General features: G+C 55.3%; 1 protein-coding gene across 1 annotated transcript; it reads left to right on the top strand.

Moving 5' to 3' along the window:
- Positions 1-687: 687 nt before the first annotated feature.
- Positions 688-26,556, top strand: SPOCK2 (SPARC (osteonectin), cwcv and kazal like domains proteoglycan 2). Its single transcript, XM_004273149.3, has 11 exons — positions 688-1,734; positions 14,042-14,050; positions 14,435-14,480; positions 14,739-14,853; positions 16,349-16,463; positions 18,101-18,215; positions 18,598-18,717; positions 19,216-19,434; positions 20,908-20,970; positions 22,444-22,581; positions 22,677-26,556. The coding sequence occupies exons 1-11, from the start codon at positions 1,546-1,548 to the stop codon at positions 22,817-22,819; spliced, it is 1,272 nt and encodes a 423-aa protein (XP_004273197.1). The 5' UTR covers positions 688-1,545; the 3' UTR covers positions 22,820-26,556.
- The last annotated feature ends 385 nt before the right edge of the window (positions 26,557-26,941 follow it).

Raw genomic sequence — 26,941 nt, 5'->3', positions numbered from 1 at the left:
TGCGGCTGTGTACAACTGGGCAAGGCAAGCCTGCTTTATTTACTGTGAGATGTAGACATCAATGGCCAGGGCCTCATTGCAGCACCACCTCTAAATCCAACTGCACAGAAAAAGAAAACATGGAAAGGGAGTTGTTGTTTTCTGTTTTCCCAAGGGACCCCAACCCAAGCCATTGATGCATTCAGAATTCCCAGGCAAGCCAGACTCAGGGTGACTATGAACCTTTCAACCTGTGTTTCTTTCCTACTGATTAAGATCATGTTATTCATTGCCTTTGATTTTTTTTTTTTTTAACATCACAGCAGCCAAGTTTTTTGTTTGTTTTTTTAAATAAAAACACAATCTAGGGCTTGGGTCCCAAAAGTTTAATATGTTTTGTCCTGTCAGATTATCTGTTTCCTCTTCAATTTATTTGTGATGTAAACCTCACCCCATTTCTGCTCTGATCCTGGGACTGTGCCCAGAAATGTGTATGTCAACACATTTCTAAAGGCAATGATAAGGATCACAATTTTAACAAAAAGTTAAACACCTCAAACAAACCCAGCCTCCCCACACCCCTTTCCCCAGTGGCTTATTAAAATCAACTGAAGTCAAAACCATAGCAAATGTGCCTTTTTCAAATTTACCTCAAGGCAGATGAAATAGCCAGACATTTGCCTTTTAGGGTTGCCCTAAGAAGAGCTAACAAAAAGGGTGACAGCCCTTAAACAGTTGCTTGGGGAGGAGGACATCTGCCTCTGTTTTACCAGCTATTCAGTGCTCAGGCCTTGCCTTGAAAAGAGCATGTGGGGCTGGGCAATAGTTCTCAGGCAGCCAGTTGTTATATGGCTTTTGTCTTAACGAAGCCACCCATTACTGTAGAGCCATAACTCGCAGGAAGCCAGCTGTCAGGGCTGTGGCTCAGGCCCCTCTGGGTGGGAGGCAAGGGGAGAGAAAGAGTGTCTGTGGCCAAATTCCCTTTTAGACACCTGAGCCTGGCTTTGTAACCAGAGAGTTTCGTCTTTTCCTCACTCCCATCTTCCCTGAGGAGACCCGGCACCCTTCTTGCTCTTCAGCCTTGGAGAGACAGCAGGGACATCTCCGGGTCTAGATTCCTTGGTTTGCAACTCCCTAAGTGCTGGGCTGGGCTGGGCTGGGCTCTGCGGCGGCAGCGGATGGCTGGCGTTTGGCGCTCTGATCTAGCGCTTCCCTTTGAAATCTACCCCCTCCTTTTTTTTTTTTTTTTTTAAACCAGGTATGATGATGTCAAACGTGATGCTGATGCTACAGTTACAGACACGGCCCCTGCTGGCGCAGCCTCTCTGATTCTCTCTTCCTCTCTACGTCCGGCGCTGGGTTTTTTTTCAGACAAGTGCATCTCCTAACCAGGTCACATTTCAGCTGCGACCCACTATCCGTCTGTCACCGGAGTCAGACCGCAGGAGGAGGGCTGAGGAAGACGACGGCGTTTGCTCCCCCAACTGTGGGGTGGGAAGAAGGACATTAAAATACTGCAGAAGTCAAGACCCCCACTCCCTCACCTCAGGTCGAATTCAGACCACGATGCGCGCTCCGGACTGCGGGCGGCTGGCGCTGCCGCTGCTGCTCCTCACAGTAGCTGCCCTGGCCGAAGGCGACGCCAAAAGGCTCAAGGAGGGCGAGACCCCCGGCAATTTCATGGAGGACGAGCAATGGCTGTCGTCCATCTCGCAGTACAGCGGCAAGATCAAGCACTGGAACCGCTTCCGAGACGTGAGTCTGCGGGGCTGAGAGGGCTGAGGGCTGGGGCTGGGGGTTTGGGGAGGGAGCTTTGGAGCAGAGACCCTGGGGCTGGGAGTGGCGGCTGCATGTCGCAGCCACAGGCTCCCGCAGCCTAGCCGGTTAATTGCACCAAGAGTAAACAACGAGCACCCACCGGGCTCCTGAGACCCCTCCTCATGTGCTCCCCAGCCCAGGAGCTGGCGGGCTTGGGACCCCCAGTCCCACACCCTCCCAGAGCGAGGAGTTACTCTGGGGGCGTGCGTAAGCGACGAGGTCTCCCCTTCAGGCTGGGTGCGGAGAGGGGTGCGGGTTGCAGTGGGGCGGGGGGAAGGGGGTGGAGGGGAGTAGGGAGGGAGGGGCGGACACCCTGGCTTTGCCTGGGCTTCCGACCTGCTCCTCTTTTTTTTTGGTGAGCCATCCCCAGGTGTCCCCCTGGGTGGATGATGCAGGTTCCACATACGGGCCACTGCAGAAGGGGCTGGTCTGGGTGGGGCCGGCAGGGACAGTAGCATCGTCTTGCGCTTGCCTTCTATTCCCATCTTGGGCTTTGGGTAAAGGAGAGACAGAAGGGGACAGGGCCCTTGGTTGGCGCTTTGAGTTGGGGTCGGGGGGCGCTCTTAGCAATCCTCCTAAGGCGAGATGGTGAAAGGCGTGTCCGTGATGGGGGGGCTGGTGAAGGCAGTGAAAATACCGGAGGCCACCTCTGGGTGGCCCCCAGAGCCAGGTCTGGGGTCCCCATGCTGAGGGACGCGAGCACTAATGGAGGCTGGTTTTCCAGGACCAACCTTTCACGGGGGAGCGCGGCCCAGAAGTTGGGGAGCTCCAACCTGGAGGGAAGACTCCCTAGCCCAGTGGACTTGAAAAGCAGAGGGGAGAGCCCAGTAGCTGGGTATGGGAGCCCTTCGGGGACGCCCGATGGAACCCAGGCTTAACCTTGTGCCGGACTTTGCCGGGTAGGGGGTGGGGAGGCGGCTGCGGAGGAGCGGGCGTCGCTGCAGCACTTTGTTTACGGGCACCTGTAGATCAGGGGAAACTGAAGGCTGCCATGTTCGCAGAAGGGGAAGTAGGAGTGAGGAGGGGAGGGCAGAGGGCGTGGCTGGGGCCCAGAGAAGGGTCCGGGTGGGGGTGTGAGGTGCTGGATGTGCCCGGATGCTCCGGAGGAGAGGAACGATGGTACCCCGCGATCTGGTGCTTTCCAACACCCTGTCCCCAGAAAACCTCTCCTACGACCCCAATTCTTGCTCCTCATTCCCCAGATTCTCTCATCAGACCCACCTAGTATAACACAGGCCACACCGTGACCTTTCTCATCTTAAATTGTGTGCATCCAGAAGTTCCTTAGCAATGTGTTTAAAACACACATGCTTCATATGATTTCCAGCCACATGATGGAAACAGGCAGAAATATGCATCTTTTTGTTACCCTGAAACAAGTGACTGTTTATCTCCAAAGTCAAACTGGTAGGTTGTAATTCATCAGGACTCTCATGCTGCCTGGTCCTCAGGGCTGAGTGGCCTGGGCCCGAGTGGGCGGTTTGCCCCACCCCACGGCTGGTCCAGTGACAGGAGCCTGGAGCTCCAGCAAGACCTTTTCCACATCCCCTGCAGGCCCAGCATAGATTAGCTGCAGTCTCCTGCCGCTGCCTGGGAAGCAGCCCGGCCACAGCATCGAGAGCGTGGCAGCAGGCTGGCCCATCCTGAATCCATGTGTCACTTGTCCAGGCCTCCCTCTGACTCGTTGGCAGTTTGATCTTCCATAATGGGCCTAGTGAAGGTCAGAGGGAAAAGAAATGCTTAATCAGATCAGTACAGGTTTTAAAATAAAAGCTTCCTACCCACCTCCCTTCCACTGACTTCCAATAGCCAACTCTGTGGGTGAGGATAGATGACTGACTGCATGACCCCTGGCACAGGGCTGCCCACCTGTCTCCCTGTACTGATGCCAATCACTTCCCCCTTCCTCCCATGCTCATCAGAAAAAAGCCACCAGAATGAAATTCTGCACGACCTGCCCCCATAGGATTCATGGAAAACTTCAAAGCATGTGTTGGTTTGCGTGGCCTCAGGCATTTATAGGGTAGATTTCCTCTAAAACCCCATTAAGGTAGCCCTGGCTATAGGAGAATGGGGTCAGGGAGAGAAGGAGGACAAGGAAGGGTGGGCAGGAGGACCTGGCTATATGGATCCTTTGGCAGCTTCTGCAGAAATGCAGGAGGCTGCTAGCTCAGAGCCACTGCATTGCATAACTCTAGGGGTGCCATGGTGTGAATGGTGCCCCCTGGAGTTGTGCAGTGCACAGACCATGCACAGGGGCTCTGCCAGGACTGCAGACAGTTCTCATTCTTCCCCTGTTAGCAGAGGCCCCACTTCCCACCCTAAGGACTGAAGGCCCTCTAGTTGGGCACAGTAGCATCGGCTTGATGTACATTTCATCAGGCAAGCTTTCTTGAAAATATGCTCCTTTGCTTCTCAGAAGAGAGGTAGGAGTTTCTTTTGAACCTCTGAGGCATTGCCAGATGGACCCTGAACCTTGTTGATAATCAGTCACAAAATGGTGCAGGGCCCCCACTCTGCCTCAGTGGAAGGGAGGCAGGCAAGCAGGGGGAATGGAATATTCTTGGGCAATAGGATCAAGGAGTCGATAGTGTGGGTGAGGGAAATGTCTCCATTTAATGGTTGGACTGAATTGAGAGGGGAGATTGAGGGAATCATGTCGGAGTGGTCAGGAGAAGGAAGGAGAGAAGGAAAGCGCGGGCCGTTGCTCCAGTGTGGAATTGGTCTGAGCTGGTTAGTGGGGAGTTCAGCTTAGCATTCTTCCTCTGAGCACTAGGATTATTAGGGGTGTGGGGTGTTGTGAAGGATTTACTGGCAGAGTAATCCTCCCCTCCAGTGGGCGCGGGGCTCTCACATGTGTCAGGAGAGGTCTCTGCCCTGCTACCGAGAGGAGGGAATTTCAAGTCAGAGGAGATGGGGATCTAGCTGTGCCCTGCTCTGTGCAGGCCTGGGCTTTTCGGAGTCCTGCTCCCTAGTGCTACTATCTCCGAATTCACTCCCTGCAGAAGTGGGTGGATTTTACCGCAGTCTTTGGAACAGAACATCCAGAGCCTGGTAGATAGAGATGGACACTTGAGAGGAGACAGGCCCATTACACAGCATTCTTCCTGGCAGCTTCCAAGAGCTGGCTGGACAGCACTGACCGTTCTTTTTCTTCTTGGCTCTTCTCTGCTTTGTACCACACTTCCATTACATTTTAATGATATTTATGAGGATCCAGCACAGTGCTGGGCACCCCGGAGGCACGCAGTTAGCACGTGTTGAATCACTGGTTGCAGGGGGTGCTTATATCTGCCAGTCCCTGCAGTCAGCACTTTATCCCTGTGGCCTCTTGTGCCCTCCAACAACCTGTGAGATAGTTACCATTACTTTATATTCCACCCTATATAGGACACAGAGGCACAGAGAAGCTGAGTAACTTATCCACAGTCAAATAGCGAGTAAGCAGCAGAGCTGGGATTTGAACCCAGGTCCTCTAACTCAACTTTGCTTTTTAGAGAACTCTAAGCCTAACCCTTAGTGGACATGGAAAAGAAGAGTCTACCCTGGCTTGTGCCCTATGGGCTCAATGATGTCTGGGCAGGAGCAGCACCTCCTAGGAAGCGGGGGGCCAAGGCTCTCAGTGTCTTTGGCAGCCTGCCACCAGCCTGGCCTAGCGACCCTCCAGAGCAGCTCTCTACCCAGGAGAGGCATGAGGCCTGGGTTCAGGTTCTGATTCTGCCACTGCCTGGCAACATTATGCCAGGTATGTCACATAACCTCTCTGAACTTCAGTTTCAGTCTAGGAGACTGAAATGGACACGTGAACATGAAGACATCTTGTCAGAGGGCTGGGGGGCATCCATTTCAGGCAATATAGAAAGAAACTCCAACCCCATAGAAAAACCACCAGATGGATCAGTGTTTCTGGGGCTAGCCCACACCATGCCTCTGGCTCCATGAGAATGACACCGATGTATGTTTACTAATTCACTCATTCACTGCAGATGTGAGCACCTCCTCTAGGCCTGTGGCTTCACCATGAACCTGGGGTCTGGCCCAGGGAAACGTCGCCTGCTGGCTACTTGGGATTCTCATGTTTTTATGAACACCAAGTAGGCCAGTAGCAAGTTTCAGCCACAAAGGGCCTCCCTTGTTACCACCCCTCCCCTCTCCCCACCCCATACTGCTGAACCAGTGCAAGTGTGGGAATGAGCTGCACAGGTGTTCGTGGATAAGTGTGGGTGTGTGAGAAGAACCCCAAACTGGGTCAGGATGGATTCCATCATTGGGATTTGGGGATGGGAGGCTGGGTCCTGCCCTGGCCTCCTCCTCCTCCACCTCCACTTTGGGTTCAAATCCTCTCCCACGCTGGAGGGGCTGGCGTCGCCCAGAGCAGTGTAGTGCAGTGAGAGACTCTTGAATACCCAGTGGGGCTCCAGGCCTTGGGAAGAGAGGGAGAGAAGAGCACTCTTTGCCTAGAGAGGCCGTCTGAGTCTCCTCTCAACTTCCAGGCAGTCTGCAGAGGATGGCCAGCCAACACCACCCCCTCCATTCTCCAGAAGGTCAGCGGGCTGTCCGGAGGAGTGGACGAGCTCTATCCTACCCTGAGCCCCAAGGGCCCTGGGAGGGTGCTCAGCTTGTCTTCCTCCCTGGGGGAGCCACTTCCAGTTTCTGGCCCTTGATTTTTCCCTTGGTGTAATGGGCAGCCCTTGTCATTCTGTGACTCCGGGAGATGAGGCTAGAGCCCGTCCACAGCCCTCCACCTGCACACATCCCCCCCCCAACTGCCCCCTTGCCACAAGCTGAGCAGCAGGACTTTGGGTTTAGGAAAAGGATTTTCTTTTTGCTCCTGAGGAGGTATCTGTGACCAAGTCAGGGTTGAGCATGTATTAACCAGAGACCAAGAAACCTGAGAAATGAGGCCTAATGGCATCCTGGGGCAAACACCAGGCTGAGGATGGCCATACTGCCGCTGTGTAGGTTCCCTTGTAAGTGTAATGTGGGTCTTCTTAGGGCTATAGACAGGGAAAATGTGTCTAACCTTGGCGGGCAGACCCAGGCCCAGCTGCAAGCTGTAGGGTGATGGGATTCTTGAAATGTCGCAGCCTCTGACCCCCTGAGGGCTCAGCCAGTGTTCAGTTGTATGTGTAGCCCCTTCCTTGGGGTTGCTGCAGCATTTATTGGTCATACACACATTTGGCACATGCTGGCGCTGCTTTGCATCATCACTTATGCTGTGGGCTTGTATCTCAAGAGTCCTCCTGCTGGTGTTTATCACATTCCTCCCAAGGTAAGTCCCTGAGGGTAGGGTTTGGGGATAGACTGCTTTGTGACCTTACCACCCCGTCCTCAGAGCATTGCATGGGGTTTTTGTGCACACAGTATGTGCTCAGTATAAGTATATGCACCGTGGAATAGGAAAGGCAGGAAGGGTCTCAACTAACCTGTCCTCTGAGCCCCTCCCTCTTTTCCCCAGGGAGCAGCACTGTGGATTCAGGTGGTAGAGGGCAAAGGGAGAGCTGGGGCTGAGCCACGCTGACTATTTGGGGTGAGCTCTTCCTCTTTCTGGACCCTGAAAGGTTGGGATAGTCACAACTAGAACCCCGGCACCCTGACTCCAATGATTCATTTGTAGGATAAGGGAGTACGTGCTGCCGTGAAGGAACATTATCCCGCAGGCCTCCCTGTTCTCCCCTGTGTCTGTGGGCCTGGACCTGGCTGCAGCCAGCCTTCCCCTTTCTCCTGGGAAGTAGGGGGCTCAAAATTTCCCCCCACCTCAATGGACCCACTGAGCAGGTGACCCACCCATCAGACCTGTGGGTGGGTGAGCACAGGGCTTCCTCAGGTGGAGACCAGGTTCCCTGAGGCAGGGCATCCTGCCCCTTCTCTGACATCTGAGAAGAGGTCAAGGCTGCACACAGCAGGAAGGACAAGCCAGGCCGGGCCAGTGTCTTACTCCTGCTTGGACGCAAGCTGCTGGCTCCTTCCCTGATCCCTTGCTCCCTTGCACAGGTTAGAGGACGTGGAAGAGTCTGAACTTGTTAAGGCTCCTTTTCCCCTCTTCTCAAAGTTCTCAGCTTAGGAGAGGGGGGGCAGAACTGCGGAGCCTCAGCAGCATTAAGCACTGAGCGCTGAGCCTCCACGTTTTACAGATAAAGGAACCGAGCACATCCAAGCCCATGTGCTCTTTCACAACCCCATGTCTGTGTTTCCTCAGCTCCAGTGTCTGGCCCTCCTCAGAGATCCCTGGGATTTAAATCCTGCCCCCCACTCATGTTCCAGAAAGGAAACAGAGGTCCTGAGGCAGCTCAGAACAGAACTCCAGGCCCACCCTCCCCTATACCTCTCTCTTGTTCTCTGCCCTCTATGGACCCCTGGGGCCACTGCCTGAACCAGAAACCCAAGGACTGGGGCCGAGATGCCCCTGAAACTGTGGAGAGCTCAGGCCCCGCGGAGTGTGGGGATGGGGGGGTCAGCGCGGGCATACCTGAGGCCAGGTGGAGCTCCTGGCATGCTGGCAGTGATAAGCACATTTTTGTCCTCCAAGGAAATTCCTCCGAGCAGAGAGGAGGTGGGAGGCGGGGAGTCTGCCAGATGCCTGACTCCGTCTGTTTGTCCAGGCCTAACAGCCTCTGCCGCTCCCTCTGAGAGAGGGGCAAATATTTAATGACTGCCCCCCTCCCAGCCTCCTCCATGTGGAGGGTGCCGCCTCCTCAAGATGCCTTCCACCTGGGCCTGTGACAGGGGTGTCAGGCCTCAGCTGAGAAGGAGCCAGGCGGGCCCAACTTCACCCCTGCTTGTTCCTTTCTGGGTCCCTCCCTCTGTGCTCCCCCGCTCTTTGCAGGGAGAGGTAGGAGGAGCCCCCAGCTACAAGTTCCCCACTCCTGGGCCTTCTCAGTGGACTGGGTTGCATCAGAGGTTCCCTCGCCTGAGGAATGAGGCCAAAATAATGCCGGCTACGGGGCCTTTCAGAGGTTGAGAGAGGCCTGGCCCACTTCCATTTTTAGAGGTTCTCGATCTATTAAGAAATGAAGAAGTGCCATAATAGGGTTACAGAAGTTATGGTTTCTTTAAAGTCTCATGATGCACATCTTTCGGTCCTGTCAGTGTGCCTCTGGCTGTAGCGCCTCAATTGGAGAGGTCAGAAGTCTGCGTTTGAGGCTCCTTGTGACTGTGAGACCCAGAAGTGCCTCTTGTCCACCTTGTCCCCCAGACTCCCACCGTATGTGCGGAAGAACCCAGCTTCAGTGCTCCTGTTTCGTGAGTTTTGCAAGTATAGAGCTTCACAGTTTACAAAGTGCTCTCATAGCTGTTATCGCACTGGGTCCCTCCACAGCTCAGAGAGGAAGGCAAGGGAGTCACCCTTACTTTATAGGCAAGGGAAGGGGCTCCAGTGAGGGCAAGGCTCTCTAGGCCACAGTCTTGTTGGCAGTCAGAGGCCAGGCCAGGCCAGTACCCAGTGCCCTGATTCCACGCCAGGGCGAGGGTGGGGGGTGTCAGTCTCTCCATCACAGTGTGCTGCAAAGAGGCAGGTGGAGATTTGCCCAGGTGGTTTTTAGCCCTGGGGCGCTGCTCTTCTTCTGCTTGATTCACTGCTGTGTCCCATCCTCCCCACCAGATGGAGAGGCTGGGGGAGATTGGGTTAATTCAAGCTGTGAAGTGAGCGGGTGATTTGGGTGCTAATTAAAATGACAGGAAGTAAACAGCACTTGGAAACACCCAGCATGTGCCCCCTAAGCCCGACTAGGCTTGCGCACTCACTGCCGTTTCTCCCCCAGCTTGGCACAGTGGGCCCTGTCTCCATGGCAACCGGGCTGAGCTGCTGAGATCAAAGCAGGAGATGGGTTAGCTCCAAACCAGCCGAACCAGGGGCGGGTGAAGAGGGTTCTGGAAATGCGTGGAGAAGGGGGGCCCCCAGGTGTCTTCCCCCACCACCGCCAGTCTCTCCACTCTGCTTACAAGACTCCCTGCCTAGGGGTTGGAGCAGAGCTGGTGTGGTGGGAGAAACCACCCATGGGCTGGGATTGGGCCTCCTGGGTCCAGTCTTGGCCTGGGACTTTCTTTATCTGCGAAAATTTATGGAGCAATACAGGGTCCTGGTTAGGGGCACAGATTCTGGAATCCCAGTTCTGGGGGTACCAATACTCTTCTGCTGTGCTGTTGATGTGTGATCCTGTATAAGTCACTTAACCTCTCCAAGCCTCAATTTTTATCACCTGAGAAATAGGATGATAATAGTGATTTTCTCTTAAATTCTCATGAAGAGTAAAATGAGCCAATGAGTGCAAAGTGCATAGCACAATGCCTGCCACACAGTAATTGCTCAAAAGATGTTAGCTATTATTGGTGTATTTTTACTATTGCTAGGTGCTGGGCATAGAAAGGTGAACTTTATATGGTCTCTGCCCTCGAGGAACTGGCCACCTAAATAGGGCAGAAGCAATGGCATTGCTTGGTGTAACCAGAGCAATAATAACTTCTACTAGGTGCAGTCCACCTGAAGGAAAACTAGATACGGGGCGAGGTTAGGGAAGATGAAGTGTGAAAGCCAGGTTTTGAAAGATAAATAGAAGTTCAGGGGCTGGATGCAAACATACATTCCAGAGGGGGAAGAAGGCTGTGCCGAGGCCTGGCCAGAGTGATACATCCACTGGAAGGACATGGGGACAGGAAGAGACTCAGAGAAGATGGACTTTCTTCTGTAGGTGACAGGGAACCCTGTGAGGGTTTTTAAATGTAATATTTATTGTGGTTTTTTTCCCCCTTCATTACAAAAGTAATACATGTTCATTGTAGAAATTTTAGAAACTTGGAAAAAGGCAGAAAGATGCCCAGATTCTCTACTCCTTTCCCCCAGAGGAAACCACTGTTAACATTTTGATATGAATGCTTTTTACCTAATCATCTTTAAACATTTTTTTTTCAAAATAATAGCAAGCTATATATTTAGCGAAGGGTTTTAAGGTGGGAGAAACATGATCAGAATTATCTTCTAGACAGATCCCTGTGGCTGCAGGGGTGTGGAAGATGGGCGGGGTCAGGGAGAGCCCAGAGGAGACCCTGCAGTAAGTGAGGCTGGGGTTGCTAGGGTGGGACCAGTGGGCATGGTGAGGGGAAGGCAGGCTGGAGAGAGAGCAGGAGGTGGAGTGGACAGGACTTGCTCCTCTCACTGAGACCCCTTGGGGGCAGCTCTCCTCACACCCCACTGGTCTCTTGCTCTCCCAGTGGTGGCCACTCTCTTCTCCATTTGCAGGGGCCCCTCATGTGGCCTCTCCCTGCCCATTTCCTGTCCCTCCACCATTTTTTCCACCTGAAGTCTCTGGTCTCTTCTGCTATAACAGCTTTTATTTGTTGAGTATTTTGTGGACACCAGGCACCCTTCAGATACCATCTCCTTTAATCTCTGAGCGGTCCAGGAGTTAGGTGCTGAGCTCCTCCAGGCCGAGGTGCTTGCCCGAGGTACGCTGGTAAGGGAACATGGGCTTCTGTGGGACTCCAGGGCCCTCTTTCCCCCTCATCCCCCTCTTTGGCTGGCTGCTCCCATTCTTCTGGAACTGAGGGTCCTGGGATCCAGAACCACTTCAGCCTCCCCCAACCTCATCCACCACAGCGGAGACAAGGAGCTTAGCTAGAATCCAGGGCAACCCTTGTATACAAAAGGGGCTCAATCCCTGTATCCTGAATCAGGGGGAGTCTTAGCCTCACTTGGGTTGGGGTGGGTGGAGATGGCTCCCCACCAGGGCTCTCACAAAGCAGCTGGATGGTGAAATAGCCCTTTCTTTGAACTCTCTCTTCCCCCAGCCCACTCCCCCCTGGATTTCTAATCAGAAATTCTTGGTATTGACCATTGAGAACCTTCTTTGTTCTGAGTCCCAAAGGCTTCTGCTCACAGCCTGGTTGGAGGTTAAGGCGTTAGGTTAGGTCCAGAGTGAGGGAGAGAATGAGCAGGCGTCAAGGCCCTCGGCTAACACCCCTCCCTGCTCCAGTTCAGGTGTGGGTGGGTTCCGGGGCACACAGACCTTGTTGGTTGAAAGCAGGTGACTCACACAAGCCACTTCCCCTGTCCTCTTCACAACCTCATGCCCACTCCCCTTCCAGAGGATGATGGAGCAGATGGCAAGACCCCAACTCCATGAAGGCCAGTCCCTACTTTTGCCCCAACTTGTAACCCTGGCCTAAACCACTTGGCCATGTTCAGCCTCATTTCCCATCTGTGGTGAGTGGACACCAGGGGAGGGACCCCTCCACCCTGATGAGTTCCTGGAGAAGAAGGGCTGGGTCTGGGCTAGGTTCCTTTGGCCCTGGCATAAAGGGAAATTATGCCGCAGTTCCCTGTCGGCTGCCTGGCGGTCTTCTTAGAAGCTTGCCCAGGGGCTCAAGAGGGTTCCAGCCACGTCCTGTGGAATTGGGTGGGTGCCTGAGCCAGGAGCCTGGGCTGATCTGTTCAGTGTCCAGGGGGTCGCCCAGGCCAGGTTCTCCAGAAGCCCCTCCTGTGGCTTTCCTCCTGCTGCTCCTGGGTCCAAGGACTGCAGGACACTTGGCTGCTTGGACACATATGTGGGTTGTTACTTAGTTTCTAGATAAAAACCAACTGGCATTGGGTGAACTGTCTTGAAGTGTCCTTCTTTCCTACGAACACCCAGCACACACTGTTGCTTCACGTGTGTGCGTGGATACAGATGCTCACAGACGACACGCATGCCTGCACACACAGGTGCTTTGGGACACACGCCCATGAGTGTGCACGTGTGAAGACCCAAATGAATGCACACACGTGTGCGTGTGCAGAAGCACACACTCAGGTTTGCACCTGACCCCAGCGTGCTCTACCTGGGTCTGATGCCAACTGCTTGATCGGCATGGCCCCTCTCTGGCCTTTGCCCAGGAGGCTGTGTTGATAAGGGCTCTTGCCCCTGCCTGTTCCTGATGCTTGTCAACTTCCAGGGGACACATCAGAGGCCTCAGAGCCCTTGGGCTTTCAAGGCCTTGTGGGTGCCCTCTGGTGCAGGACCCCCATGCCCTCTTCCCCAGGCCTGGCAGGAGTCTGGTCCCTTCCCACCCCTACCCCACAGTGTGGCCTCATCCTTGCATAGTTTTGATCCTTGGGTGGGACTCACGACGAGGAGGCAGCTACACGTGGCTTCTCCTGCCCCTTGTCCTCCAGCACCTGGAGCCCCATGCAGAGGAGGCCGGCAGCTGGCTCCTTGGCACTGCCAGCCTCCAGTCCAGAGAAGCCCTCTCCCGCCTGCCTGGCAGAGCTGCTACTGGGAGCACCTTGGGAGCTGTTTATTGGTTTTCAGCTGCTGCCTCCACCGCACAGGAGAAAGTGGGGAAACCAGAGGAGCTGGGGTTTTATGCCAGTGAGCTAGGCTGGGTGGGAGCTGCTCTGCCTCTGGCCACTGCGGGGTCCACAGGCCCAGGGGAGGGACTTGCAGCCGGAGGAGGGTGAGGAGAGAGCTCCCATCTGCCCCGGGTGCCCGACAGTGTGCGGTATCCAGAAGAGAGGTCTGTGCTGGGCATTGGGTGACCTGGGTTCTGAGACGGTGGGACTTGGGTCAGGTCATTTCTTGTCTCTGGACTTCCCGGCCTCTCCTGCACATAGAAGGGGCTGGGACAGATGACCTCAGAGGGCCTTTTCAGGATCTTCTGAGTCTGAGGATTTGCAGCTGGGCGATGGTAACTGAGGAAGCTGTTTGGAGGGGCCGTGGTCCCCCTTTCTCTCAATGCACCATCTGAGTTCTGCACGCAAGTCAGACCTTGACTGAAAAACAGGTGTCAGGGGAGGGGACTGCCTAGGAAGGGAGGGACCCTGGTAGAAGGAGAGAGGGTGTTCTGGAACAGCCAGGGCATAGGCATGAGAATCACTTCCCAGGCAGTATGGGCCCCTCAGACATCTGTCCTGATGGTGGGGTGAGGGCTGGTTCCTTTGGGACCAGCTTCAGGGCCTGAAGTAGAGGGATGGGGCCTCACCCTTTTAAAGCCATGGGCCTCACCTCTACTGCTCCTGAGGCCAGCCCTGAGCGGGCTCCGGCCTCAAGCTCTCTTTTGTAAAGACATAGGAGTACTGTTCTCCAGTTGGAGGCCATAGAGGTCAGAGGATGGTAGCAATCAAAGACCATTGCCCAGCATCCACCGTCACGTGATGAGGCCTGGGGAGCCCTGACCACATGGTCTGAGGGTAGGCCTCACACTAAAATCCTCGTCTCTCCCTCTCTCCTCCTGCTCCGGTTCCCGTGGCCTGCTGCTGCTTGCTGATCCCCAGGAGGTAGAGGTGAGTACTGCCTGGGGCTCCACTGCATATGTATCTGCAGCTACACACCCCACTCTCTTCTCTTCTCGCTTGCACACTTACCCCAATTTCTCCTCCCCTGCGTCATCCAGTGTGGGATGGGGGGTGTGGAATAAGGAGATAGGGGAATAGAGGAGAGGCTGGAAGAGATTCTGGACATGGGTTTAGGGGGATAGAGGTCTGGGGGAGGCAGCTGGCAGGGCCTGGGTGGACAGGGGTCCTCTGGGAAACCACGAGGATGGTGGCAGTTGGCATGCGGAAGCAGTGGCCCAGCCTTCTCCTCTGTTGGCCCTGGAGTTGAACTTCGGCTCTAGGATGTAAATCTTAGCCCTTCCCTTCTCCTTCACCCACTCTGTCCTTCCCTAGGACGACTACATCAGGAGCTGGGAGGACAGTCAGCAAGGAGATGAAGGTAACATGCCCCTCCCACATTGGGGAAGGTGACTGACACCCATGAGGACTTGAGACCAGAGGGCAAGTCCTGATCATGGCTTTGGACGCTCCTTGGGGAGCCGGACCAAATGGGGATGGAATTTCCAAGCCGAGGAGCTCTGGTTTTCAAGGGCTGATAGAGAGAGGGGCTTCCCAGCTCAGAAGTGGGGCTGGGGGCTCCTGGGCTCTCTAACACTGAGTCCCAGGTGACCTGTGTCCTAACTCTGTGTCCCTGCAGCCCTGGATACCACCAAGGACCCCTGCCAGAAGGTGAAGTGCAGCCGTCACAAAGTGTGCATTGCCCAGGGCTACCAGCGGGCAATGTGCATCAGCCGCAAGAAGCTGGAGCACAGGTGAGGGCCTTGGGGAGGTGGGAGGCCTGGAGGGGGTTTGCTTAAAGAGCAAGGGCTTAACTAATACATAGGAGAGGATCAGTTATCTTTTGCTTCGGAACAAAGTACTCCAAAGCTTAGTGGCTTAAAACAACAAATGTGTGTTATCTCACACAGTTTCTGTCAGGAATCAGATGTGGTTCTATTGGATGGTTCTGGCTTAGGGACTGTCAGGAGGTTACAGTCAAGATGCTGGCTGAGGCTGCATCATCTGAAGGCTGCACTCAGGCTGGAGGATCCACTTCCAAGCTCACTCACTTGGCTGTTGGCCCTAGTCAAGGGGACCTCTCCGTAGGGCTGCTTGAGTGTCCTCTCAACATGGCAGCTGGCTTCCTGTAAGGCAAGTCATTCAAGGGAGAGAGCAAGGAGGAAGCCACATTTATGACCTAGTCTTAGAAGTCACACATTGTTACTTCTGCCACCTCTATTTGTTAAGAGCGAGTCTTAAGTACTGCCACACTCTAGGGGAGGGGAATTAGGTTCCATGTTTTGAAGGGAGGAGTGTCAAAGAATCTGTGGACATATTTCAAAACCACCACACTGTATGAGATCAGACACCAAACTGTGGGACCCAGGGAAAAGCACATTTCCTCTCTGGGCCTCGGTGTCCATATCCGTAAGACAAATAGGTTGGCCCAGATAGTTTGAGGTTCCTTCCAGCTCTGACATGGAGCCACTTCGTGAAATATTTAAGGTTGTAGCTTCTGAGGCTTTTAGAGGAGGGAAGGAGTGAGGGGCATTTGAGGCCTTAGCTCCAGCCCAAGGACAAGACCCTGCCTGACTCCAAGACCCCCTGGAGAAGGTCCCATTTCCCTCCCCTTTCTCTTTAATCATAGAATCAGAGACCAGAGACTTGGGGTTGCAATCTTAGATGCCTGTAGGGGCCTGGCAGGTAATGTAAATGCATGAAGAGAGCTTGGTGACAGACCACTCTGGTGAGCCCAGGCCTTGTGGAAATGCAGGACCAGGACTCCCATATCTTCCATTTTAACTAGGCCAGAAATCCAGGTTTTTTTATGTGAACTCTTCCATTTTGCAAATGTTCATGAATAACCCAATTAAAAACAAAAACCCTTGGTGGTCAAACAAAATGATCCTACAGGCCAGATGTGACCCATGGGCCATCAGTTTGCAACCTTTGATTTGGTCTTACCCCTACGCAAGTGTGAGTCCCTTTTACATCTTACACTTGGGCCTGGAGTTGCAACCTGAGGGCCCTGCTGGAAAGGGGAAGCTGGGGGTCTATACCCTGCCCTGTTTGTTCCACCTTTATGAGCCAGAAGAGGGTCTGGCTGGGGGTGATGGGAGGTGGGCAGGGGCAGGGAGGCAGCTGCATCTACTATAGATCACCAAGAGCAACTTCTTTTTGGAACCAGTCTCCTGAACCCTCCCTTGCCCTGTCCGTCTCTCATTTTTGCTTCCACCCCTGTGCCCTCCCATTCCGCTCCTCCTGTAGGATCAAGCAGCCTGCCCTGAAACTCCATGGAAACAAAGACACCATGTGTAAGCCCTGTCACATGGCCCACCTCGCCTCCGTCTGCGGCTCTGATGGCCACACTTACAGCTCAGTGGTGAGGAGCTCTGGCCCCAGGAGGGGTGGGGGTGGGGTGCTCTGGAGTCCGCAGGGAGCAGAGAGGACAGCTCAGCTGGGCCTTCTGTGGGGCTCCCAGTACTGCTGTGGGTCCGGATGCACTTGTCAGCGCATTCAGCGTGGCCGACCACAGCAGGGGCACCAAGCCCGGGAGTCTGAGCCAGACCCTGCCCCTGACCTCGGGCAGGTGCAGGTGGGGGCTGGGGCCTGGAGGAGACCGGTAACTACAAGTGAGAGTAAGTGAGGAAAGGGCCTCATGAAAGTATGGAGGGCAATGGAAGGAAGGAGCTCCGTCGTCTAGGTGCTGGGGGTTGAAATCTTCCCATGGGTGGATATCCACGTGGACAGGATGGTTCACCAGCAAGCACCAGGCATTCTGGGGCAGGAGGAAGTAATCCTCCGTGAGATGACAATGTGGGAGGGAACGGTGGTTGGGTGAACGAATTCCAACTTGATGGGATTTTTGTGAGGGTTAAATGAGACAGTATTTGTGAGAGCATTTTATAAACTTTAAAGTACCCTAGAAATGCGGGTGCTAATTGTGAATGCTTCTGCTAGCTGTGAGGAGTTGCTTGGTGTCTGGAGGGCATGGACTGTTAGCTGGAGTTGGGTTCTGGGGCTTAGGAACCCTTTTGGGGTGAGATGCAGATTTAAGAGTCACCCGTTGTGGGTGATGATTGACGCTGGGGAGGGGATGAGGTCACCCAGGGAGAATAAGGCAGAGAGAGAGAGAATAAGCAAAGGGGCAGAAGCTGCATGGAGGAGGGGTACAGAGGACGTAGGCGGAGCTGGTAGAGAGAGGAGGAGAGCGCTGAGTCACACCACCTGAGGGCAAAGCGGGGTTTGGGCAGGAGGCTGTGGTTTGAGGGTCCCAGTGCTGCCCTGTGGGGAGGTGGAGGTCATCGGGAGGTCTGGCTTCCAGCCCAGCCCCGTGGCCTTGGCTGAGTCACTGGGCTTCTCTGAGCTTCCGTGTTCTCTGCTGAGTACGAGAAACACAATTCCTCCCTCACAGAACTGTCGGGGGCCAGGTGAGGTCACGTTGTAAAATGCTACGAGGACCCGCTTCCATGAGCGGTCATCCCATGGGGAGAAAACAGACACGACCAGGGGAAAACACTTGAAGGGCGAGGAATGGATGAACCCCTCTGGAAACTGTAAAGGCCAGGGAATTAGCAGATGTTCAGTAGCCAGTAGCTGTTTGTTATCAAGAGAGCCCACGGAGGTGACTGTGGGAAGGCCATGAGGGAGGGGCCCACAGCCAGTTACCTAGGAGCCAAGGGACTGTGGGGGGGAAGAGGAGAGGCCAAGAGGGCGAGGAGGGGTGGGTGAGTGGGGGTGAGGGGATGGGGGTTTCCTGGGAAGGACAACTGTGCAGAGAGGCAGGCTGGTGCGGAGTGGGGCTCCTGGGAGCCTTTGAGTCCCCCCGCTTCCTGGGCCTGCTGCCCCTGACCACTGTACACCTGTGGCCTCCAGGGGGATTAGGAGGGCCGCTCCAGGCTGTTCGTGGGTCTGTCCCTCCCATCTCCAAGGAGGAAGGCAGATGTGGCTGCCATGGTTGGCTGGAGGGTGCCCCTAGCAGTGCCCCCGTCACCCAGCCCGACCTTTCTTTTTGTGCAGTGTAAGCTGGAGCAGCAGGCATGCCTGAGCAGCAAGCAGCTGACGGTGAGATGCGAGGGCCCCTGCCCCTGCCCCACGGAGCAGGCCGCCACCTCCTCCACAGATGGCAAACCAGGTAATGAGTGCTGGGCCGCAGCCAGGCTAGGGGTGGGAGGCGGCTCCTGCCAGGGCCCCGGGACGCCTCCTTCAGGAGAAGTAGCAAAGACAGGGACAGGCCTGAGGGACCTGTGGGTCTGGAGGTCTGGTTTACACGGAGCAGGAGGGCCACGGCCTCATCCCAGGGAGACTGCGCTGGGTGTTTTTAGTGCTAGGGAGTGAGGCGGAGGAGGAAGGTGGGAGAGGAGGAGAGAGAGCCTCTGATTTCTAACTCCCCTTCCCTCTGGCATCCCACTGCCCAGCCTCCAGGCCTGTAGGGCAGCACCCCCAGCTGAGACCATGCTTGCTGCTTGCTGCTTCACCCCACCTTCACCCTCCACCCCCTTCTCCCTGTTCTGCAGAGACCTGCACGGGCCAGGACCTGGCTGACTTGGGGGATCGGCTGCGGGACTGGTTCCAGCTCCTTCATGAGAACTCCAAGCAGAACGGCTCAGCCAGCAGTGGGGCCCACCCGGCCAGTGGTACAGGAGCTGGTTGCTCTGCAGGGGAGGAGGGTGGGAGATGGGGGGATGGGGGTACACTGGGCCACCTGGCTGCACTGGGGAGCACCTACTTTTGCTCCTTCCTGCCAGACCCTGAGCCCCTAAAAGAACCTAAACCTCAGAACAAGGGGAGGGAGGCTTGATCAGACAGGAGGGATTTGGGGTAGCTAACAGGAGGAAGTCCTTAAAATGAGTGGAAGGAAGCTAAAGCCTGAGATGGGTAGCCAAGGGAAGGTAAGGAATTATTTTCCCTGAAGGGCTTTCGAAACAGGGTTTTGACTGGTTTGGGTGCAGTCCTATGCAGAGGCCGAGGGATGGGCCTTCAGCCACTCTTGAATTTCTCAACACCATGGTTGGATTCTGAGCTGTCCTGACCCTGAACAGAGGGCTGGGGCTGACAGAGAGGTGGAGGGATGGACGGACAGATGGATGGAGCGATTTACCTTGAGCAGGTCTGAACCGTGGCCTTCTCCCCAGGGCTGGACAAGAGCCTGGGGGCCAGCTGCAAGGACTCCATTGGCTGGATGTTCTCCAAGCTGGACACCAGTGCCGACCTCTTCCTGGACCAGACGGAGCTGGCTGCCGTCAACCTGGACAAGTACGAGGTCTGCATCCGCCCCTTCTTCAACTCCTGCGACACCTACAAGGATGGCCATGTTTCTACCGCCGAGTGGTGCTTCTGCTTCTGGAGGGAGAGTGAGTGTGGCCCCTCCCAGGGCCCCAGGCCCCCGGCCCTGCTGTGCAGGCTCTGCCCCTTGCTCCAGGCTGTCTTTGGGAGTCGGGGTGGCTCCCTCTTGGCTACCTCCCCATGCCCAGAACTTTTCCTGCTCCCCCACTTCCTGCACTCTCTCAGCACCTCATCTCTTGGAGCCCAGGGAAGCCAGCACTTGAACTCCCTTCCTCGGCAGGCTCCAAGGTGGATTTTGTGGGTCCTGAAGCTTATGCACTTTCGGAGGCCTGCTTTAAGGAAGAGTATTAAAAACTACACATGTAAAATTTCTAGGGCCCCTCAGAGGGCTTGGAAGGGGCTCAGGGTTCCTGAAGCTGAAGCTGGGTTGGCTTCTCAGTGATTCCACCTTTAGGCCCATCTCACAGTACTCGCCCCAAATGTGTGATTATGCGTGATCATTAGCCTAGAGATATGTATCCTGAGCCAGGGCAGGACGTGTGCTTAGAGATCATCTAGGCCAAGTGAATAACCATCATCGATGGTTAAACTGAGGTTCCGAGGGCTCAGCTGACCAGCCAGAGGTGGGGCAGCCTGTGCTCTGCCCCTGGTGTTTGGCCTGGTCCCCACTGTGGTTGTGTGATGGGAGTATACAGCAACTGTGGCCCGAGGCTGGGGCTTCCTCTAGGGTTCCGCCATAGCTGGTGTGGGACGCTGGGCAGGCAAGTGAATCTTTCCGAGTTCAGTTTCTTCGTCCGAATGGGGAGATAACGATACCTCAGAGACTGTTGTGAAGATGAAGTGAGAAAATCTGGGTGCAGAGCACCATGTAAATCACAAATCCCTCTGCCAGTGTGGGGTATTTTGACCAGTTTTACTGCCCGTAACTGCCCAGCCTTCCTGCTCTCTCTGCACAGCTCCAGCACTTTTACTTCCCAGGCCTTTGGAGCTCGTGCTGTCCATTCTGTATAGTAGCCTTCTTGGGCAGGAGGCTGGGAGCTGCTCTCATTTTACAGACAGCCAGGCCCCCGCTGGGAAGGGCTAGGGGACTTCTCAAGGTCACAGACAAGTTAGATTTGGCTGCCAGTTATCTTCAGGCTTCCATCTAATGTTCCCTCCAGTCTTATGTTGCCCCCGGGCCCTCTCACCCTGGGGAATCTGTGCATTCACCTCCTCTTCTGAATCCTGTTTCCCCATCCCATTAGTGGCCAAAACCCTCAGAGATACCCCTGGGCTTCTTGGGGGGCCTCAGCACATCCCACAGCCATGGAACAGCCTCTCCCAGTTGGAGCCTGGGTGTTCTTATCTGGCAGAGCCCCTGTGCCAGTTTTGGAGACCTTAGAAGGATCAGTGCATCCCACTGTGGGGCAGCCCTATGTCAGAGCCTGGGTATTTTCATCTCGCAGAGCCCTCTGACTGGGTTTCTAAGCCTTGAGGGGGCTCAGTGAGTCCCATCAGCACCATGGGACAGCCCCCATCAGAGGCTGATTCTCTCCCTGCAGAGCCCCCCTGCCTGGCAGAGCTGGAGCGTATCCAGATCCAGGAGGCTGCCAAGAAGAAGCCAGGTGAGGGGGCTGGGCTCGGCTCAGAGGAGGAGTCAGGTGCCCCGGGGTCCCTCTGAGGCCCAGAGGCTCTAGCCACTGGGTATCATGGAAGATGCAGAGTTCAGAGGAGGCCCTGGCTTAGGAAGACAGGAGAGGGAAACCCCCTCCTGTCTTTATCCTCGTGGTGGGGAAAGGTCTCCCAACCAGCCCCTCAATAAGTGTGTTTTAAGCACTAATTTTGTGCCCATTCCTGCCAGGACTGGAGGTAGGGATACACAAGGTTCCTAGAACTCTCTGTTCAATTCACTTCAGCCAGGGTGTGTGCAAAGCCCATAGCAGATGCTCGTGTTCTCGGCAAACATTTGAGTGCCAGCCCTGGAGAGACAACAGCAAACCCAGCCTAGGTCAGAACTGATGGGCAAGACAGTAGTGGTCCCTGGCCTCATAAAGCACACGGGCTACTTGGGGAAACACAACCCACAAGGTGACACACCAGAAAGACAGAGCGACCGGTTGTGGCTCCTGTATGTAGCTGAGGTGCTGAGGGAGAGCACAGTGGACAGAAGTCAGCCTGGGGTCAGCGAAGGCCTCTCTGGGGAGCTGGTGTTCAAGAGGAGACCTGAGGGATGAGAACGAGGTAGCCAGGAGCAGTGCTGAGGGCAGGAAAACGTTCTTGGGACACAGAAAGGACCCGTGTGGCTGAGCGTGGTGGTTGAGGGGACAGAGGTCCGAGGGGCAGATCCCATGGGGCCTTATAGCTCCTGGGTGCAGCTTGGCCTTTAACTGGGTAGTGAGACCGGCACATATGAAACCAAACACTGGAACCTCCCTGCAAAGCCCTATTGACTGAGAACCCAGTGGCCTTTGGGGGCAGGCACTAGTGCCACTTCTGCCAGGAAGCCAGGATCTTCCTCCTGGTGGAAGCAATCCTCTCTGGTCTGCATTCCCCTGCCCTGGGCCTTAGGGCACATGTCCTGGGGTGCCTGGTGTTAACACTTCTATGTTATCTCACCCCTACTAAGTGGGCAGAGTCTATCACTGGGGCCCCAGAGTGGGGATGTCAGCCGGTGTCTGTTAAGTGAACAGAGGAGCAGCCTGAGGGCAGGTCAGAATCAGAGGGCTGGGAGGAGAAGCTGGTGTTGCCGGCAGGAGACAGCCAGGCAGAGGAGCGGCTGTAGGATGGAGGGCGTCTGGCACAACGAGGTCACACTGGCCATCCTGCAGGACTTGGGAACTGTGGAGGCAGATGGGAGCCATTGTAGGGGCTGAGCAGGTGGTTTAGAAAGGCAGGTTTTCTTGTTTCTGGTCAGTCAAGCTGGAATAAATGCTGGCATCCAACCCTGGACGTCTGAGCTTGTTGGGTGGTCGGTACCTGCACTGGCTGGGATCTGGTGGGGTCTGGGCCCCTGTGAACCCAAGGTCCCAGGGCCACCTCTGGGAAGAGCCCACACCCCGAGGCCCCTGTTCTGACCCTGCGGGGCGTGCCCCATTCAGGAATCTTCATCCCGAGCTGTGACGAGGATGGCTACTACCGGAAGATGCAGTGCGACCAGAGCAGCGGCGACTGCTGGTGTGTGGACCAGCTGGGCCTGGAGCTGACGGGCACCCGCACGCACGGGAGCCCTGACTGCGGTAAGGACCGGACAGCCGCCAGAGGCCCAGCTCGGTGTGGCAAGGTTTCCTGCTAGCAGGATGCTAACCTGCCCCTTGGCTTGTTCCCCTCACAGACGACATCGTGGGCTTCTCAGGGGACTTTGGGAGCGGTGTCGGCTGGGAGGACGAGGAGGAGAAGGAGACAGAGGAAGCAGGCGAGGAGGCGGAAGAGGAGGGCGAGGCTGGCGAGGCGGATGATGGAGGCTACATCTGGTAGATGGCCCGCGGGGCGCTGGGGCAGGCCAGGGTGCTGACGGCCGGGGAGACAGGCCAGCAGAGGCCTGGACAGAGCAGGCAGATGGCGAACGGATCCAGAAAATAACAGTCTGAAGCTACCCTGGCTCCAACGGGGAGGACCCGATGTGCAAGTGTGCATGGCACGTGTGTGGCATGTATGGCCGGGATGTGTGAATATGTGTGTGTGTGTGTGTGTGTGTGTGTGTGGCATGCACTGAAAAACGTGTCCTTGGTCCACACTGCTACTGGTAGAGTGAGTCACCCAAAGGCCCCTTCGGCCTCCTTGTAGTTGTTTTCTTTCCATTTTAGTTTTAAAATACACACATACACACACTGCAAGGTCAAAACTGATAAAATGAGATGCCCCCTTGCCAGTCCCCCAGCCCCATCCAGGCCCACCCTGACACCCTGGGATTCCTTGTCCTGATTTGCTACCCTCTCCTCAATCAGTCCTCCCTCCTCCTGCCCCTGCCCCTCTCTCTTTCCCTTCTGGAGTCAAGCCCTGGCCTGTGGGATGAGGCCTAGGGACCATCCCTGGGGGCAGAGGGGAGGGAGGGCAGGGAGCTGTCTGCTGGCCAGTTTGGCTGTGACACGCCCACCAGACTCAGATGAGAGGGGCTGGGACACCCGCCTCAGTGAGCACTTTCCCTTTGCTGGACTCTCCTCCTAACCCAAGCCAGTGTGACCAGAGGTGGCAGAGAAAGAGCTGGGGGCAGAAGCTGAGAGGTGGGGGAGGAAAAGGCCTTGGCAAGCTGCTGGGGAGGGGAGGGGTGGACCATGTGAGGAGGAGAAGGGGCCAGCTTGACAGGGAGCGTATGCCTTTGCAGATCCAGGTAGAGCTCTTAGGAGTGGAGTTGGGGCACCCCTGAATGCCAGGCCCTGGAACAGCTTGGGCCCCTTTCTGTGGCTCTCAGGTAGGGGCCTGGTCTGGGCTGTTCTGTAGGGGCAGTGGGTGGTGGTTATGCAGGTGAGCTCCCCCTAGCCCTGAGGGAGGACCACACCTTCCCCTGTCTCCATTGCTGGGGTCCCCCACTCCAGGAACCTGAGGATCAGGCCGCAGGTGAAGAGCCTGGGTCTTGCCCAGGGGTGTGTGTATGCACCCACGTCCTCCCTGACCCCTTAATAATTGCTCCCCTCCCATCCAGACCAACAGAAAGCATTGTCCCTGAGACCCTGTGAAGGAGGAGCAGTGGAAAGCTGCACACTTCTGCCCTCAGAGACCAGGATGTTTCCCCATCTCTCCTCAAGAGAGAGGCACCCCTGGGCCATTTCCAGCCCCACTCCTCTCAGCCCCCAGGCTTGCCCTCCATCCCCTTCGAGGGTCCCCTAGGGCTGCTGTAGTGGAGGGCCTTTCAAGCTCTGAGGTGTTCAGGGTTGTGAAAAGTCAGAGGGGACAGGTCCGGGCAACCAGAATCTGAGGCCATGCTTCACTGTTCCCCCAAATCTCCTTACCGTGTGGCAGCCAGCATGGATGAGAAAGTGCCCCAAGTTTTGTTTTTTTTTTCCCTTACTCTATCCAGTTCTCCCTGTTGAAGCAAATTTTTTAACACCTTTGGTGAAGAATTTCTTGCCTGGATTTGGGCCTCTGATGCCCTTTGGTGTGTGGTGAGTGCAGTGTGTGTGTGTGAGTGCAGTGTGAGTGCAGTGTGTGTGTTTGTGTGTGTGTGTGTGTGTGTGCGCGCGCGTGCGCGCACAAGCCTAGGGACCATCCCTGGGGGCCTGGCACATGAGGAGATGAGGAGGAGCGCCCTGTGTGCTGGGTGGTGGCAGGGTGTGGGGTCCACGTCGTCGTAAGGTTCCCTGGGCAAGCCTCCCAGCCTGGCTCCCCGGATTCTTTACTTCCACCCTGGAATCCACATCTTACAAGCCCTCCCTAGGGGGAAATAATGAAACTCCAGTTAGCCCCATGAACCACTTCTCATTCCACAGCACAGTTCTGATTGTTGAGGTGTTGCGCTGTTCCAGATCCGCCTCGCCTGTCTCCCCCTCTCCCTTTCCTGTCGTCCCAGTCCTTCCTCTGGTCCCCGGCTCAGTTCAGGGAAATTCCGGTTCACGTCAGCCCTCTGCTGTCTGAGCACAGCTCCTCTCAGAGCTACTTGAAACTTCCTGCTCTCGCTAGGATTGGAGTCTGTCTGTCTCTTCCCTCTGCCCTGGCTCAGACTTCTGGAACCGTCTCCTGGACGTGGCTGTTGAGGATGCTGGGGCGTTCTGGGGTGGGGAGGGGGCAGAGAGGGAGGAGTGCCCCTCTCCTCTTACTGTTGCCCTCCCCTCCTGGGGGCGCATGCCCTCTCTGGGTCTTCTGGTTGTGCACGTTTTTGTGACCTTGTAAATATGTTGTAGAGAGAAAGCAAAAGGCGCTGAAGTAGACCCTGGTGGGACTCAGGGGTCCAGCATTGCCCTGTCTCTGAAGCCCCTACGCTGCTTTTCACCCCACTCTCTGGGACCGAGACACCCACCCCCTGCAAAGTTAGACCAAGCAGCTTGTGCCCAGTGGGCTGAAGGCCTCCAAGTCACTTCTTGTCAGACAAGGTGCAGGTTTCCTTGTGAGCAAGGTTGCAGGGTGGTCCTTCCTCAGCTCCTTGGATGTGTGCCCTTGACCAAGCTGTCTGCCACCTGGCCCCTCCCATGTCCCTCGTCTCGGTGTCCTCTCTCTGTCCTGTCCCCACTCCCCTGGCTTAGGCAGGCAGCGGGATTCGGGCTGTGTTGGAAAGAGCTCGACCACATTTTCAGAGAAGTTTCTTGCCTGGCCCTGGAGCTGCCCTTGGCCACCCCAGGCCTCCTTACCCACTAGTGCTGGGAGAGACGGGCACGTCTAAGATGGGGCAGGTTGGAGTTGGAGGGAACAAATGTGCCTTGAGAGACCACTCAGAGAGGGTTCAGGGCGATGGGAAAGGAGGTGTGGGAGCTCAGGAAGAAGGAGGAGGGAGGTGAAGCTGATGAGTGTGTGAGGGGGTGTGACTGCCCCCCGTTGTCCCCCTGGGGCTGTGGCCACATGTGGCCAATGGTCACACTTCTGTCCTCATACCAGCCTGCCTGGTTTTAGTGGGCAGGCCACCCACTCACCTCTCATGAGCTCCATCTGCTTTCAGCTTCACCTGAGTGGGTGGGGGTCCATTGGGATCAACATGGGAACCCTCCATTTCACCAAAGCCTCCCCCGCAGCCCTTGGGGAGAATGGGTGGCTAATCCACTGACCCCCGGCATCATCGTGAGGCTGTGGGCTGGCAGGGGTCAAAGGGAAGAGACACCGGGGGTGCCAAAGGAGACTCGAGACATCCGAGGAAGTCCCAAGCAGAGCAAATTGCTTTATAGCCTGAAGCCTCCTTAAACTGTGTTACGTGCAATAACTGAGCTTAGAGTTAAGAATTGTGTTCCAAGTGCTTGGATTTCCGTCTGTATATTTAAGTGCTGAAATCGTATCTCTCAGTAATTTTAGATGTCTTAAAAAAAAAAATCGAAAAACAAAGTGTTAGACTGTGTCTGTGCATTGATGGGCACTCAAGCGTCCCATGGGTCACCCCACCCTCTTCCTCTCCCCTGTGCCCCCCCTCCCCTCACATTCACCCCTGCCCCCCGCCTCCACTTGGGGACCCCGCCTCGTGTTGTCTTTATCTGCCTATTAACTCAGCCTAAGGAAACAAGTACACTCCACACATGCATAAAGGAAATCAAATGTTATTTTTAAGAAAACGGAAAATAAAAACTTTATAAACACCACCTACTGGCACTACTCTGATTATTCTCCCCCTTGGTGTCATTTTTCACAAAACAAGGTCCCAGGATTCAGGCTTGTGGTCAGCACGCTTCCCTTATTCACCTTCATATGTTAGACCTCCAAGAGGGTGGGGCTGCGAGGAGAGGCCTGATTTACTGAGGGGAGGACCAGAAGCAACTTAGAAACATTTTTGGTATTATTGCAAATATATATGCAATGTCTATTTGTAGATAGGCCAATAAATACATCTGTATCACAAAACAGAGATCAAACTCTGTGTCCTGCTTTTTTTATTCAGCCTATTATGAACCTTTCTCTATGTCATTAAAATTATTTGAAGACATGACTTAAAAAAAATTGTATTAAATATAGTTGATTTACAATGTT

This window comes from Orcinus orca, chromosome 14 (genome assembly GCF_937001465.1).
Source record: "Orcinus orca chromosome 14, mOrcOrc1.1, whole genome shotgun sequence".
Taxonomy (NCBI): domain Eukaryota; kingdom Metazoa; phylum Chordata; class Mammalia; order Artiodactyla; family Delphinidae; genus Orcinus; species Orcinus orca.
This window is presented reverse-complemented; position numbering and strand designations above follow the sequence as displayed.